We start from the raw sequence: 16,300 nt of genomic DNA on the forward strand, positions 1-16,300 counted from the left end.
ATCAACTTGCTGATGATTTCTTATCCAATTAACCCCAAAAAAATGGTACACCAAACAAGTAGCTGAGTACATGGTATTGGCCCATAAAGCATGGGGATGATTTGGATTAGGTCACTTTTGCAAGAGAGAAGATTTTGTAATGGACTCATCTTTGAACATGTTTTTGAGAATAAGGCCACTCTTGGAATTATTTTTATTTTTTATTTTTATTTATTTATTTATTTTTATTTATTTATTTATTTTTTTAACAACATCGAGATCTAGAGATAGGCTACCAATTTGTACAAGATAAGGGGAGGATAAAGGATATTGTTACAACTGTTTAATTTGAAGACCAAGTAGGTTATATAATAATTACTATGAAACAATGTCAAATAGTGATATCATATATTATCTTGCAATTTCATGTAATAATATTATATTATTTTTGCTAGCAAAAGACTTGTTTTTACAATTGGGATTCATAAAAAGGATTAAAAAAAAAAAAGGAAAAAGAAAAAAAGATAACATAACGTAACAAAAAATTAGAATCATACCCTAGATTTCAAAACTTTAAAACCATAAATCATAAATTAGAAATTTGAACCCTACTTAGCCCATCCTCTCCCTCCTTGCCAGGATATATATATAATAAATTATTTAATTAATAACCATAAATCAAAAGATTGATTCGATAGCATTTTGAGCTCAAATTAACATCCAAACAACCCATGGTTCGTTGTATCGGCCAATACGCTACCATTCTACAAGTCCGATACGTGATCTGTATTGGCTCGTTTACACAGATTTTGTCCGAGTCCGTTATACCGATACCGTGACCGTGACCGTGACTGATATTGCGAACCATGCTCCAACCCTAAACTTAATCAAAATGTTGCTGGGATTCCTATGCCTTCTGGAATCAAGAGTGAACTGTGGGCTGCCATCAAACTAAATGGGCTACTAAGCCCAATAGGTTTTGTGACATTGGAAGTTGGCTTTTGCCAGGCCGAACTGAAGGTGATGCAACTAACTGGACGTAAAAAGGATAAAAAAAAAAAAAAAAATGAGATAGTTCTTATTGTAAATGGACCCTTATGTTTGTAAGGGCCCATTTCAGTCTGGCTAGATGGGCTCACACTCCATTCCACCCATCCTGGGCTTTGGGTTCTTATTCTTTTCTTTTTGCTTTAAAAAAATATATATATATATATTATTATCCACACAAATACTTTGGGCTCTACTTTGTCCCATGAGAAGTTGAACCTTCAATATCTCAATGAATGGAAGATTGTTTTTTTTTTTTTTTTTTTTTTGTCCCTACTAAATTTCCATACCATTTATCTAAAGAACCATAGTATATTTTAAAATTGAATTGTGTAGAGGTCTATGAAAAGCTACCCAATCATTGGCCCAAACAAAGACATTTAAATATATATATATATTATATTTCAAAATAAGACATATAAGTGGCTACCAACGATTTTATAAAGTCGGCCCGTGCACTCGCCACCTCAAAATGGATAATAATTTAGTTGTACACTTGGTACTTGATGTGTAACAGGTACATCAGTACCATCTATGTATTACACCCATGATGTGTAATAAACGGCCGTCTGTGTATTACACTCGCGACGTCTAATAAACGGCCATATACAGGGACAATCAAGTTTTCTCCTCAAAATGAGACTTCCTTATGGCAAGGCCCATGTGCATCATCCACTTGAATAATAGTGGATGCCAGATGAATTGTGGCATCCCAAATACTTGCAAATACTATTTGTGCAATAATATATATCCTTGTTTGTCTGATAGCAAGATGACTAACACATACCATTCAAAAAAATAAAATAAAAAAACCTTTCAAAAAAAAGATGACTAACACATGGATAATATGTATTAATTAAGCCCACCACACAAAAAATAAATAAATAAATCACTCTTTTTACCATGCTAACTAAGAAGAAAAGAATATTCTTATAAGTAAGGATAACATTTTTTTGGCTAGTGAAACTAGACTGAGAGAGAGAGAGAGAGAGAGAGAGAGAAGACTTCTAATTTATATCGATCAAAATGTCAACAAGTACAAAAAGGAAAACACAACTTCTGTGAGCTTCTACATATGTGATCTTTAACCACAAAAAAAAAAGAGGGGTAAGATAGAGAGGGCACTAACTCAATACAATTCCAAGGGTACTTCTATACACACAGTCTAAGATGAATCTCGGTATTTAATATGAATGAGCTATGCATGCAATCATTTTGGATGCATTGTTGCTTTTTTATGAATGAATCGAAGGAAGTGTGGCAATGTTGTCATTAATATGGTAAGTGTGACAGTATTGTCCGGATGGTAAAAATTTTTATAACCAATAAATTAATGACATAAATATTTTTGTTGTAATCCCTTTATCTATAAATAGGTGTTGACAAACCATCTCATGCCTCTCGTAAATAATCATGTATCTCGTCTCTTTCTTGTTTGTGTTACCTCCTGGTAAATAATTGTGTGTTGTGTCTCGTCTTTTCTTATGCTACCTCCTAGGAAACAATCGTGTGTCTCGTCTCTTTTTTGTGCTACCTCCTGGTAAATAATCGCGTGTCTCCTCTCTTTCTTGTACTACCTACTGATAAACAATCGTACGCCTCATCTCTTTCTTGTGCTACCTCCTGCTAAACAATCGTGTGCGCGTCTCGTCTCTTTCTTGTGCTACCAAAAGCTTCCGCTCTGTCATATGGGGTAGTCACTAAAATTTGTTCCAATAACCTGTCACTATACCAAAAATTCTCTTTTATCTCCCAGAATTAAACAAGGGAGATCTTGGCGTTTATTTTATAAAACATAATACTTGTAACAAATTTGTTATTAAAAAAAAAAATTGTAACAAATAAAAAATAAATAACTTAAAAAGAACATACTCATTTTTCCGACACTACCTGTGCCATTAAGCTTTTTCTCCATGAAGTAAACTTGTATGATGAAGTAAACATAATTCTTTATTAGAAATAAATTAAATAACTTACAGATCGAGATCAATTCAATACAAATTACAAGAGATCAGAAGAATACAATGGAAACTAACCAACATAAAATCATAGCAAGCTGTGATATGATGTTGAACTCATATCCAAGCACATGACAATAATGGCCAGAACAGTAATCACTACCATTTCTACATTTGCTTTCAATGTAAATTTATAATTAATGATATATCTAAAAAAAAAATTCCAAAACTGAAGAAAATGGCAAAACAACAATCAGCATATGATCATTACAAGAACATAACCTAAACTCACCTCTAAATTCTATTACAAATTAATGTACACAAATTTTTATTTCCCCTAATCTAGGGTATATTAGAACTTTATTATTATTATTTGCAAGGAACTTCTTTATTAGTTTAGAGCCTTTCAAATTTCATAAAAATACAACTCTCAATGCCAAATCTATCCACAAAAGTTTCTAAATTCGTTCAAATTTACTAGATTTACTGGTTATTTTGGGGGAAAACATCTATACAGAACAAAACCATGGCTCCTATTCATGTCTAAAGTTACAGAGAGGGATCTTTCAATTATATATATATATATATATATATATATATATATATATATATATATGAATCCAATATGTGTGCCTCTGGTGACTTGAAACTTACCGGGAAAAAATTAAAAAAAAAATAAAAAAAAAAAATAAAAAAAATAAAAAATCCAAGTCGAATAAAAATGACCATGGAGAAAGAAAAAAAATTTACAAGAAAAAGAAAAATTGCTATATATGATTATTATACAATCTAGGGATGCATATAGATTTAAAAGTAATACTAAGAGCCAGGGTAGATTTCAGAGTAAAAGTAATAATAAAAATAAAAGGAGTTTGATACCTGACGAATGAGGGGCCATATCTCAACTTTGAAATTGATACAATTGTAATTTTAACTAGTGAAATGAAAATTCAAATTTTACAAGTAAATAATAATAATTTTATAAATAACACAACCGCCCTTTTATATTACTCTTTTATTTATAATTTTTAATATTTTAGGTCTCTTTTAACAAAGAAAAAAAAAATTTAAATAAAATTTTAAGGTAACCATTAAAAAATTATATCTTTTGAGAGGAAATATAAATTTTTAAGTATAGCACAAAAATATATATATATATATATATATATATATATATATAGTAAATGAAGTAAATAAATAAATAAAATTTTAAAGTAACCATTAAAAAAAACTTATATCTTTTGAGAGGATTTTTTTTTTTTTTCTAAAGTAACCATTAAAAAAAATTTCTCTTTTGAGAGGAAATATATATTTTTAATTACAGCACCAAAAAAAAAAAAAAAAAAAATAGTAAATGAAGTAAAAAAAAAAAAAAAAAAAAAAAAAAAAAGAAGTTAAAGTTGTATAAAAGGTAGTTATGGCATTATAAAATAAGGAATGATTTCATTAATGAAAAAAAAGACCTTCTTGTCATTTCCTTTAAAGAGAAAAATGTAAATGGAGTGCAAATATAGACTCCCTATTTATATTGATATTAATTAGGGATGTGCAAAAAAATCGTCAACTCGAAAAACTAAACCGAATCGGACTGATTCGATAGCGGTTCGGTTCGGTTCGGTTATGGTTATAAAATAATATTGGAACCATAAATTTTTGGTTCGATCCGGATTACGATCCTGCAGGGTCGGACCGGCCCAGACCAAACCGTTATAATATATATATATATATATATATATATATATATATATATATATATACACATAGCTATACTTATATATTACTCTTAACTTTGTAAGGAATTTCGACACAACGATCAAACGTGAGTCAATATTCATCACTTTCTAATATTTTATTTATTTGTTTTTGTTTTTCCCAATATTTTGATTATTGGCTATGCGCCAACATTCCTCCACTATCTCATTTTTTTCCTTTACTCACGCCGTCTCATTCACTTCTTAATTCTCATCGCCTTTAGATCAGTTGTTGATCAATCTCTCTCACGCAACATTCGAAGTTCAGTCATCGCCATCAATTTTTTATCACTACCGTTGGTGACATCTTTTCTCACACTCTCTTCCCTTTTCTATTAATGCCTCAAACACAACCAAAAACGAATCAAGTTTCTTAGTTTTCAACCACGGATTTGTCATCCTTTTCAGTTTTAGCAAGATTCAACCTTATTTTAATTTCTATAGTTTAGCTTTTGGGTCTATTTCACCCACTTTCCCCTCTATTTTTCTCTCTCTATTTTAGTCTTGAATTTGGGAATGTGAATGCTTTTATTTTTCTTTTTCTTGTATATACAATTCAAGGGAAAAAAAATTAAGAAAATAAAATTCAACTAGAAGTTTAAAACGGTGGAATCGAACCGAACCGAACAAAATCGTTTTTTCATGATTTGGTCTGGTTTAGTTCCATGGCTCAAACGGTCTGATTCGGTTTTAGATTTTCTGAAACCGTAAGAAGCGATTTGGTTCCAAAAATCCTCAAAATTTGACCAAATTGGACTGTGTGCACTCCTAATATTAACCAAGTAAAGAAGAGAGTGAAAAAAGAATTGATGTAAAAAACACCACCCCCTTCCTTCTCCCTATCATGTAGCTTTCTCACTCTAAACAAGGGCTCTCTCCACCTCTTCCAATCACTATCTCCTTAAATGTGTATATATATATAAAATGTGTAAACTATACATATGTACAAGTGTATTCAGAAAATTTTGTGAGGGGATGGACTTTTAATTTGTGAATGCAAATTTATATAGTGGATCAATTTTTGTAATTCCAATGGAATTTTCTTTATAAATTTAAAGCAAAAAAAAAAATGTAAAAAAATTAATGGAGGCGAATTGTAATATTAGTTGGGGCATCTTAAAAAATTCTCAAATATTTAAAGTATAAAATGTAAAAAAATAATTCAGTGGGGACAAATTATAATTTTAGTGGAGTCATCTTCATTAATTTTAAAAAAATTAAGGTATAAAATAAAAGGGTAGTGATAAATGGGCCGATGATTTTGGCAGAATACACATGGCAGTCCAGGTAAGTAACATTAACAATTAAAAAAAGGAAAGAAAATAAAAGGATAAACAATATACGCTTCCGGAGATTCATCTTTCCTAGGTTGTCAAGTTCTCTTCTGATAGTTATTAAATCACTCCCTCTTCGTTTCTGTAACGACCTAAATCCTCATGGATCCGGATCATTAAACGGGTCCTAACCCGACCCAAAATCATCCGAGGGTAAAACAGTCCTTTCACATTAAATTTAAATATCAAAGCCCGAAAAGGGCAAAATGGTAATTTACCACAATTCAATAAATTGAGACTCAAGGGTACAACGGTCATTAACTTGTATCACATAGTAAATAAAATAAGGTTCGGGGCAATATAGTCCTTTCGGGGGTTAAAATATAATTATGGCATTTTATTGGGTCATAAAATAATTACGTGCAATTTCAAATGGATGCCAAAGTATAGGCGGGACCCACCACCATCCCAAATTTGAGTTAGAGACCATATTTTTGGTCTCTTACTTCTCTCTTTCCCGTGCGTCTCTCTCTCCCCTCTTACTCCTTGTTTTTCTTTTTTATTTTGGTTTCCAATCTTAGAAATGAGATAACTCACTCAATACTTGGAGAAATTGAGAGTCGTTTGAGGCAAAACGAAGAGCACGACGAGCTCTACGCATTCATACCAACAATTTCAGATTTGGTGCTTCCTTTGGCCTTCGAATTTCTTGACCATTTTAAAGGTTTTGCTCCAATTTGAGGTAGGGGCTTTTAATCCACAATTTTCTTGCTCCTATGTGAATTACATCTTCTAAATTGTTGCAAGACATAAAATGTACACAATGCAAATGGACCTAACCACAATCCCGTACACATAACGTGAAAAGACGAAAATCCCCTTGCGGCGACAAAATTCCGGAAAAATTAAAAATGGTGAAAATCGGAAACGTCACAATCTACCCTCCTTAAAGAGATTTCGTCCTTGAAATCTACCCTCCTTAACGAGAAGGGGGCACAACAGTCGCACACTCTCCAAGAACACCTTACAAAACTCCGAGACTATAAATCCACCAACATTATTGCCTTTGACACCGGACGTCAACAGGCAATCACAATCTGTCGCTAGAAAACCCAATGATCACCACCCTATGAGGATACTCCTCACTCACAACGTTATACACAAAACCCGTTGAATTCTTTACTCAACTTAAAACCAACACTGGTCCTCTCTATACGACTATATAAGGCTTAAAAGGAAAATGGTTACAAGACCCCTAAACACGACAACATCCTATCTCCACCGCCCCTTTATAGAACAAACCAGACCCCAACGAGGATCAGACTTAACCTCAGATCAACCTATCTCCGTCAAACCAATACTTGTCATCCAGTATACAATTATACAACCATATGATCCAATAACGAACACCAATTGCACTAACCGACGATCATCATACTGATCAACCTCAGGATAACTAAATGATGAATTTCCCAACAACCATACAATCGTGAGTCACCAAAATACTAAAATGTACTACCCTACATTCTGAACACAAATCATCAAAACGAGATTCTCAATAATCAATGATCGTACCACTAACCTGTTATCAAACACCCTATACCATTGAACACCTTTCGTCACTTAAGATAAATTATGTAAGTCCACATTATTACCATACCCTCACTATCACTAACAAGTCGGAGCAATCATTGACCCTTGACCCGACATCGTGCCAAAGAGGGATTGATTCAGGAGAAATGGTTGGCCAGGCCATCCTCATCCTCAATCCGATCTCGACACAGACGTCGTTCTTGTCCTCAGGTCTAAACCTCAAACACAACCCTATACCGTCCGCAAAACAACCAAGAGATCTACTCTCTAATCAATCTATCACTCTACGTAACCTCGTTCGCCATACAGTCACATATCAGCTCTAAAATCCCAATCGCACTTTAATTACACAACCCTTAATAAGCCGGAAACAAAACGACACCAAACATCACAATCACCAACTAGTATAAAAGATCTCAATCTCCTCATAACATCCACACCAGGTAAATGACTCCAAGTCACCATTCGTTTTGATTCTTACCTCTCCAACACTCTTAATATAATCATCTCATATTTAAAACCTCAAAATCAAGGTCAATCACTCCTACAGTTCTTCAACGGAATCCCACAATCACGCTCTAACTCAAAACATTCAAACAATACCGACATTTGTCCTCAAGACACTACTAGAATCAATCACTTCTAAAGTCATCCAAATACATGAGTTATATCACCTAATCATCCTCAAACTGCAATTCACGACACATTCCCTAGCCATCACCGCTAGCACTAATCATCAGAAACATAACCCTCATTCGGCAACCCGTGCCACACATCCCACCAATCAAAACCATTCCCAAAACAAACACCACTAAAAACCAAAAACTATACATTTTTCCGTGGAAGTAAGTCGACCCCCTTTCAATCAAAACCTCAATCGATGAACTCTAACGGCGCAATACCTACTTACAATCCGTCCACCTACAGACGCGCATAATTCCTAAACAGAGACAAGACTCACAACAAACAACGTCCTTGCCAGGACTGGAACAACAGAAAGTGTAACAAGCCTGGCTCTCACAAGAGACTAACGACTCATGCCTGAGTGCACCTAGTGACTAGTCACATGCTATTCATCAATTGTCCAGCCATGGACACTTAATCTCATCTGAGACAAAAAGAACTCCTTATGCACAAAGAAAAGAACTAACTAGATACACATACGAGGCTACGACCGCAACTCTAGACGACCTCGTAAAAAAAACGGACCGTCATACACAGTCAACATCAGAACCTTGCATACGCTACCCCGTAACACTTATGATAAGAGTACCAATGCTCACGTCACAGAAACACAAGGAACAAGACTTGTCACGTCAGTCACATCAACCCACGACTCGTCAAAGAAAAAAGAGCCTATCTGAATCCTCAAACACCAAGCAAGAACTCCTGACATGTCAGACACAATCGAAGTGCAACTCGAATCCATAGCTCTCAAATTCTAAAACACAATTCACTTGACAATGCCATATTCACCGGCTATCATTTCATCCATAAACAACCAAACTCTCCAATGACCCCGTACTACCTACCTTATCGTGCAACCCTGCACTACACAACTAAAGCTGACTACCATACCTCACCTCAAGACTTTCTAGACAGTCGTGCTAACCCAAAACTTCGCTCATCGACCGAGCCGTACAATTAACTCACCGAGAGTCAATTACCGTTATAAGAAAAAGAATTATACGTGGCACACTACAGAAACAATCCCAAAAAGGAAAACAAACACTACGCCAAACGGTCAACCTCACAAACTACACTTTAAGACAACTACAAAACAATAGTCGCTCATTGGTATCTAACTAGACACTCAGGTCATACCTACAACTGACCTTTCTGGCTAAACAACAGGGTACACAACTCCTATATCCCTAACACTGTCATTTCCCAATCAATCGCTAAGGCTACCATCCAACACAATGGAATGTTCACATTGATTTCATTTGAGTTATGTGCCCGCAACTCGCTCAGTGTGATAGCCTTCTGGTGCCACCTGCACACGCTCACGCACACCCGCCCACAGGGCCACAAAACAAAGAAATCAGATAGAACAAGCCACCAAGCCCAAAAGGTCATTCCTCATCCTGGCTCAACACAATCTGTGACCAACACTCTGTGGTCACCAAACAACATCTCACCAAACTTTTGTCTTCTTTACTAGAAATCAAAATAAAAGGTGCAACCTACCCATCTCGTCGCCATCTCAAGATCAACCTCAACTTTTACTCCCAAAACGGTAATCTAAGAGACAAGTTCGCAATCTTAAACATCAGTGAACTTCTAAATAAGAATCCAAATATTGACCCGTACAACACTTAAATCTCACAAGTCACACTCTGCAACCCACCTCACGTACTATGACATCCAAGCAACTTTGCTTACATTGAAGGATCCCATGACTCACACACCCTACTCTACTAATCCATCATCCCAAGAGTCCACTCACTATGCCAAGGAAACACAACACAAACTCTTGCCTGTGCAAGAAAATGAGAACTTTCGTTTCGGAAAACACCCAGGATCAAACCCTCCCACTGTTACTAGTCTCTAAGGAAAGGACTCATAATGAAGCAATGTGCTCAGATCAAACTGGACTCACTAGATCATGCTATTCACGTCTCCCATGCTCACAATGCTAACACCTTTCCCGTCGTAAGAAATAAGTCGTAAAGCTAATACAACATAGAAGTGCTCATGCTAAACAATTATACACCGAAAACATAATACCTATTCATGGGTTATTTAAATTAGCGCCTCACACATATAACATATAAGCATGTGATCACGTAACAAATTTACACGTAGGCAATTATACAAGCAAGCGAGTAAACAAGTAGGCATGCTGCTCAAACATTTGAACACTTTAACATGTAGCACATAGGCAAGTAAAAGATTTAGTATGCTTCTTCAAATATCTAAACTCGTAACAAATAATTTCATACGCAATGTAAACCTCCGCCCACGTAATCCTACATAGGCCTCTACCCATCGTCCTAAGGTTTTCGAACCATCGCTCTAATACCATTCTGTAACGACCCAAATCCTCATGGATCCAGATCATTAAATGGGTCCTTACCTGACCCAAAATCATCCGAGGGTAAAACGGCCCTTTCACATTAAATTTAAATATCAAAGCCCGAAAAGGGCAAAATGGTAATTTACCACAATTCAATAAATTGAGACTCAAAGGTACAACGGTTATTAACTTGTATCACATAGTAAATAAAATAAGGTTCGGGGCAATATAGTACTTTCGGGGGTTAAAATATAATTATGGCATTTTATTGGGTCATAAAATAATTACGTGCAACTTCAAATGGATGCCAAAGTGTAATTTGAGAATTTAAAATAGTAATTACATACAAAAGACGGAACCCGTCGACGTATATACATTACACGTTGACTAGTTTGGGCTATGAACAATAGGAAAACCCACTGCCAAGATACCGGTCGACATATGGGAAGCCATACGTCGACTGGTTTGGGACATGATACCGATCGACATTTGGGATGCCATACGTCGACTGGTTTGGGACATGATACCAGTCGACGTTTGGGATGCCATACGTCGACTGGTTTGGAACGTGTACAAGATTACCACACGGTAAGATACCGGTCGACGTATAGGGAGCCATACGTCGACTGGTTTGGGTCATTCACGTTCAAATGCTTACTGTTAGGATACCGGTCGACGTATAGGAAGCTACACGTCGACTGATTTGGGTTATCCTCACCCACTGTCCAAACACTGTGCCACTACACTCACGTACATAAATTAAGATACATTTCAACATTTAATTGCAATAATAACCACCATGTTGATAACGTAATTTACAACGATATACGGGAATTAATATGATACGAATTTAATTACATTACCCAAATGGTCATATACATGATAAATCCAAATGTTTTACATATTGCAAAAATAATACATTTTGTGTCATGCACTTTACAAGAATAGTTTAAGTCCCACAAAATACATTCAAAAATGCCTTAAGTTCCCTTACCTTTGTGGTAGATTATCATCCGCCAATTCCTTGCCATGACCTGAAAAATATTAATTATGTGGGGTGAGCAAATTGCTCAGTAGGTAACGCTTAAGACACGTCTCTTGTGTCCCTGTGAATCCAACCAAAGAATAGGACAATAGGAATGGGGATCATACATTGTCGGAATAACACAGCATAACAATAAGTCTCATTATAAATAATAGAATGCTATGGGATGCAATGCATGCCAATGTCGCTCCCCATTTTCGAAACCATCACTTTCAAACCGTTAATGTAACCCCCCTTTGGTGACTCCGCAACGCCGAGAGAAGGATTGGCTACTGTCCCTGACCTTTGGTGACTCCGCAGTATCATTATAGGGCCCAGATAGCTCAACCACGCTAGGGCAATCTCCCTAGTTCCCTCTAGGTTACATTAACCTACCGGTCCGTTGGTGACTCCGCAACGACCGGGTTTTATCAAAACACTTTCATCAATACATTTTTTCCCAAAACTCCCCTTTTTCATTTCAAAGTTAATTTTTCCCATTTCTTGCTCAATGTAAATGCATAGATGCATTTATGTCATGTTAATACTCATCATTTCACAACCAACTCAATTTAAGTAAGCAATGCATAATTTCGCAAGAATTTCCCAAGAAAATTCAATATGCTCTCATACAACAATACATCTAGCATAACAAACATATACAAATCATCACGTAGGCATGTTTTCCACATAAAACATTTAAGACAAGCTCTCACATAACCACATATACATGTTCTAACTATTTTTAAACTACAACTAGCACAAATAAGCATGTCTTGCAACAATTTAGAAGATGTAATTCACATAGGAGCAAGAAAATTGTGGATTAAGAGCCCCTACCTCAAATTAGTGCAAAACCTTTAAAATGGTCAAGAAATTCGAAGGCCAAAGGAAGCACCAAATCTAAAATTGTTGGTATGAATGCGTAGAGCTCGTCGTGCTTTTCATTTTGCCTCAAACGGCTCTCAATTTCTCCAAGTATTGAGTGAGTTATCTTATTTCTCAGATTGGAAACCAAAATGAAAAAGAAAAACAAGAAGCAAGAGAGGATAGAGAGACGCGCGGGAAAGAGAGAAGTAAGAGACCACAAATATGGTCTCTAACTCAAATTTGGGATGGTGGTGGGTCCCGCCACTATTTCTTTTCTTTTTCCTTTTTCTTTTCGCTTCAATTTTACACCACATACACACACGAGTGCACCACATGCAAAAACTACTCAATCCACATAATTTAAAATGTACACAATGCAAATGGACCCAACCACAATCCCGTACACATAATGTGAAAAGACGAAAATGCCCTTACGGCGACAAAATTCCGAAAAAATTAAAAATGGTGAAAATCGGAAACGTCACAGTTTCGTCACTTCAAACAATATTTTTTATCATCTTAACTTGAAGAGATAAAGAACTTTTAATTAACCAAAAATAAAGTGAGAAAGAACTTTTGATTTTTAAAATATGTGGTTGCAATTTCAAATTTTTTAAGGAGATATTAGAGAGAGAAATATAATAAAAAAAAGAAAGAAAGGAGAGAGAAGAGATGAGAGAGAGAGATATATGGAAGTGGCCTAGTTGGACAGGTTTTGTAGTTTCTATCAAAATAATCGGTCAAATATTTTAATTGAAATATTATTTTTCAAAATAAAAATATAAAAATTCCAATCCCACTAGTCCTATATTAGGTCCTTGCCTATCAGAGTGTGTATGTATATATATAAAGTGAATATGGTACGCGTGTAAGGGAATAGTCGGTGCACCCGGAATAGTCGAGAATCACACTGCAGTTTCTCAAGTTTCAGTATACATTTGGAGCTATATATTGTTTTGAAACTTGTTACAATTGGTTGTACACGTCATATTACTCATGCTAGCTAGGGTGGTCCATGCAACACTAGCTGAGAAGTGCATGTAACACAGGTGGATCAGATTTTCTGATGCTCATCAATCGAGACCAGATCATCAATTCAAATATTCGAATCAAAGCATTTCTAATTAATTATTTTGCGGACAATTAGTTTGGAAAAAGTATTCTTTATGCGGCTCCGCTCATCCAAGTCTTACTTATGGATCGGGCTCATCTGAGTTTTACGCACTCTGCACATGTAGGTATATATGTGCCTGTTGAATTTTCTTAATTTATTAATTATTAGAGAAAATATTGACATAAAAATATAAGGGATATAAATCTAACTCTCGGTATCACTATGTTCTCTCAAACTCTGAAAATGATTCCATATACAATTATCTTTACATCAACATAAAGACCATAATCTTACGTCAACATTATAAATTTGAATTTGCTCAGTCAATTGAAAGAAAAAAAAAAAAAAAAAAAAATTGTTTCCATTTAATTAATAATTAAAGTTCAGAATAACGTAAACTGAACTTTTGACATTATTCTCTGAACCTACTTTTAAACTGGAATATTTAAATTCATGCTTAACAAACCGAACTTCAAGAAAAATCTTCTCTCGCAAGGGTGAAAAGACTACCTTTTCAACAATATTAAAAATACCCTTTAACATTAATTTCCCTAATGCCAGAATCAGATGGTTGACAAAATGCAAGTAATACATGGCCGCAACACCTTGTGAAATTATGGTTTAATGCTGTGAACTGAAAATGTGCCTGCATATCTATATCACCAACCTTATTATTATATTTTAATTCCACGTCCAATTGGTCAAGACTATAAGATATATAATTCTTCTATAAACCAATCATTCATACACACACACACACACACACATATATATATACAGACACATATAACAACAACATTCTTACATGTTGGCACGTCATGGATATCCCAGACGTGCATCTCACGTATTTTGTTACTTAACCTAGCTAACATTTATAAATATATATATATATATACACACACACACGTACAAATTAAGATGTATATGCATAGGTCTGCTATATAAATAAGCACCTCCAATACCACTTCACCAAAATCAAAGCATACAATTCATATCTTTTTTGTTTTGGGCTAAGTTGAAGTGGAAGAGACAATGAAGTCTTGCACCACCTTCATTTGTATCCTCCTTGCTCTTCACTTGGTTTTTTCAGTCTCAGCCATAGATAAACTTCCTAAAAATGCATTTGACCTCCCCAAAATGTCTGATCCACTGAAAAACCCTAAACTGCCAAAAATCTCGCCTTTGGATAATATCCTTTCTTTCTCTCACTATTACAAGAGCTGTCCAGATGTCGAACGCATTATCAGCAGGAAAGTGAATGAATGGATCAAAAAGGACTACACTCTTGCCGCCAGTCTCATTAGGTTGCACTTCCATGACTGCGCTATCCGGGTAAGAATGCAATGTCCTACACATTACCCTCGGTCACGTACGTAACTGAGTCACGTGACATCTTCTGTAACAGTTTAAGCTTTTAGAATAGACGTTCACTAACATTTTGTTCGCGCATTCAGTTATATGACACCTTCTGTGACAGTTTAACTTTTTAGAATAGACAGTGACTAACATTTCTACATGCATTATAGGGATGTGACGCTTCTATTCTCTTGAACCATGATGGGAGTGAAAGGATGGCTAATGTAAGTAGGTCATTGAGAGGGTTTGAAGTGATTGATGATATAAAACAAGAGCTTGAGAGGAAGTGCCCCAAGATGGTCTCCTGTGCCGATATTCTTACCGCTGCAACCAGAGATGCCACTGTTGCTGTTGGAGGTCCGTTCTGGATGGTGCCCTTCGGGAGGAGAGATGGACGTGTTTCTCTTGCTAAGGAAGCGGAAACGGTGCCTATGGGTCGTGAAAAAATCACTGAGTTGATCGAGTTCTTCCAGTCCAAGGGATTGAATATACTCGATCTGGTTGTCCTCTCTGGTAAATTACAACTCAACTCAACAAAGTCTTTTCCATACACGTATATATAAAACTGTAGTTAATAAACAATATAAAACAACAAGTCTAATCATCATTCTTATTTTAATCTCATATGAATTGAATCAGTCACATGAATTCTCAGTCTCCAATTTTTTTATGAAATGGTTTTCAGGATCACATACCATTGGAAGGAGTACATGTGGTTCAGTACAATATAGGCTATATAACTTCAATGGTACAGGCAAACCAGATCCTTCCATTGATGTTCAATATTTGAATTTCTTGAGAAGAAAATGCAGATGGGCTTCCGAATATGTTGAACTTGACGCGACAACCCCTAAGAAATTCGACAATGTGTACTACACAAATCTTCAGAAAAAGATGGGATTATTATCGACTGATCAAATGCTGTACTCCGATTCAAGGACTTCGCCTTTAGTCGCTGCAATGGCTTCCCAACCCTCAATCTTCCAGAGCCAGTTCGCGGTGTCCATGGTGAAGCTTGGGAATATTCAAGACCTTTCAAGTGAAGATGAAGGCGAAATTCGAGTGAATTGCAATTATAAAAATTATTAGAATCCCACTACAAGTCAAGACGAAGCCGAATATTGGGTTGATTTCAGTTTTATCAATCCTAAACAGGGATGGTTGATTTTGTGTCATTTTTATAATTCATTATTGCATGTTTTGAGTTGTCCAATTTCATTCTTTTACAATGTTGTTATCAATATATGTGGCACTAATATACAAATTTAAAGAAAGTTTCAAGCATTCTCAAATTTTATTCAAGCTTCTCTCCCAA

General features: G+C 35.4%; 1 protein-coding gene across 1 annotated transcript; it reads left to right on the plus strand.

Moving 5' to 3' along the window:
* Positions 1-14,766: 14,766 nt before the first annotated feature.
* LOC132276324 (peroxidase 7) lies at positions 14,767-16,074 on the plus strand. The gene is made up of 3 exons (XM_059777702.1): positions 14,767-14,961; positions 15,156-15,498; positions 15,671-16,074. Exons 1-3 carry the CDS (start codon positions 14,767-14,769, stop codon positions 16,072-16,074), a joined length of 942 nt encoding a protein of 313 aa, XP_059633685.1.
* The last annotated feature ends 226 nt before the right edge of the window (positions 16,075-16,300 follow it).

This window comes from Cornus florida, unplaced genomic scaffold (genome assembly GCF_030987335.1).
Source record: "Cornus florida cultivar Cherokee Brave unplaced genomic scaffold, ASM3098733v1 CherokeeBrave_3.0.0_Hap2_Chr01, whole genome shotgun sequence".
NCBI classification, from domain to species: Eukaryota; Viridiplantae; Streptophyta; class Magnoliopsida; order Cornales; family Cornaceae; genus Cornus; species Cornus florida.

Excerpts from the sequence above, each read along its gene's own strand:
- LOC132276324 (XM_059777702.1), top strand. The coding sequence starts at position 14,767 with ATGTCTGATCCACTGAAAAACCCTAAACTGCCAAAAATCTCGCCTTTG. Across the intron at positions 14,962-15,155 it reads TCCATGACTGCGCTATCCGG|GGATGTGACGCTTCTATTCT; the intron begins GTAAGAATGCAA and ends CATGCATTATAG. Across the intron at positions 15,499-15,670 it reads CGATCTGGTTGTCCTCTCTG|GATCACATACCATTGGAAGG; the intron begins GTAAATTACAAC and ends AATGGTTTTCAG.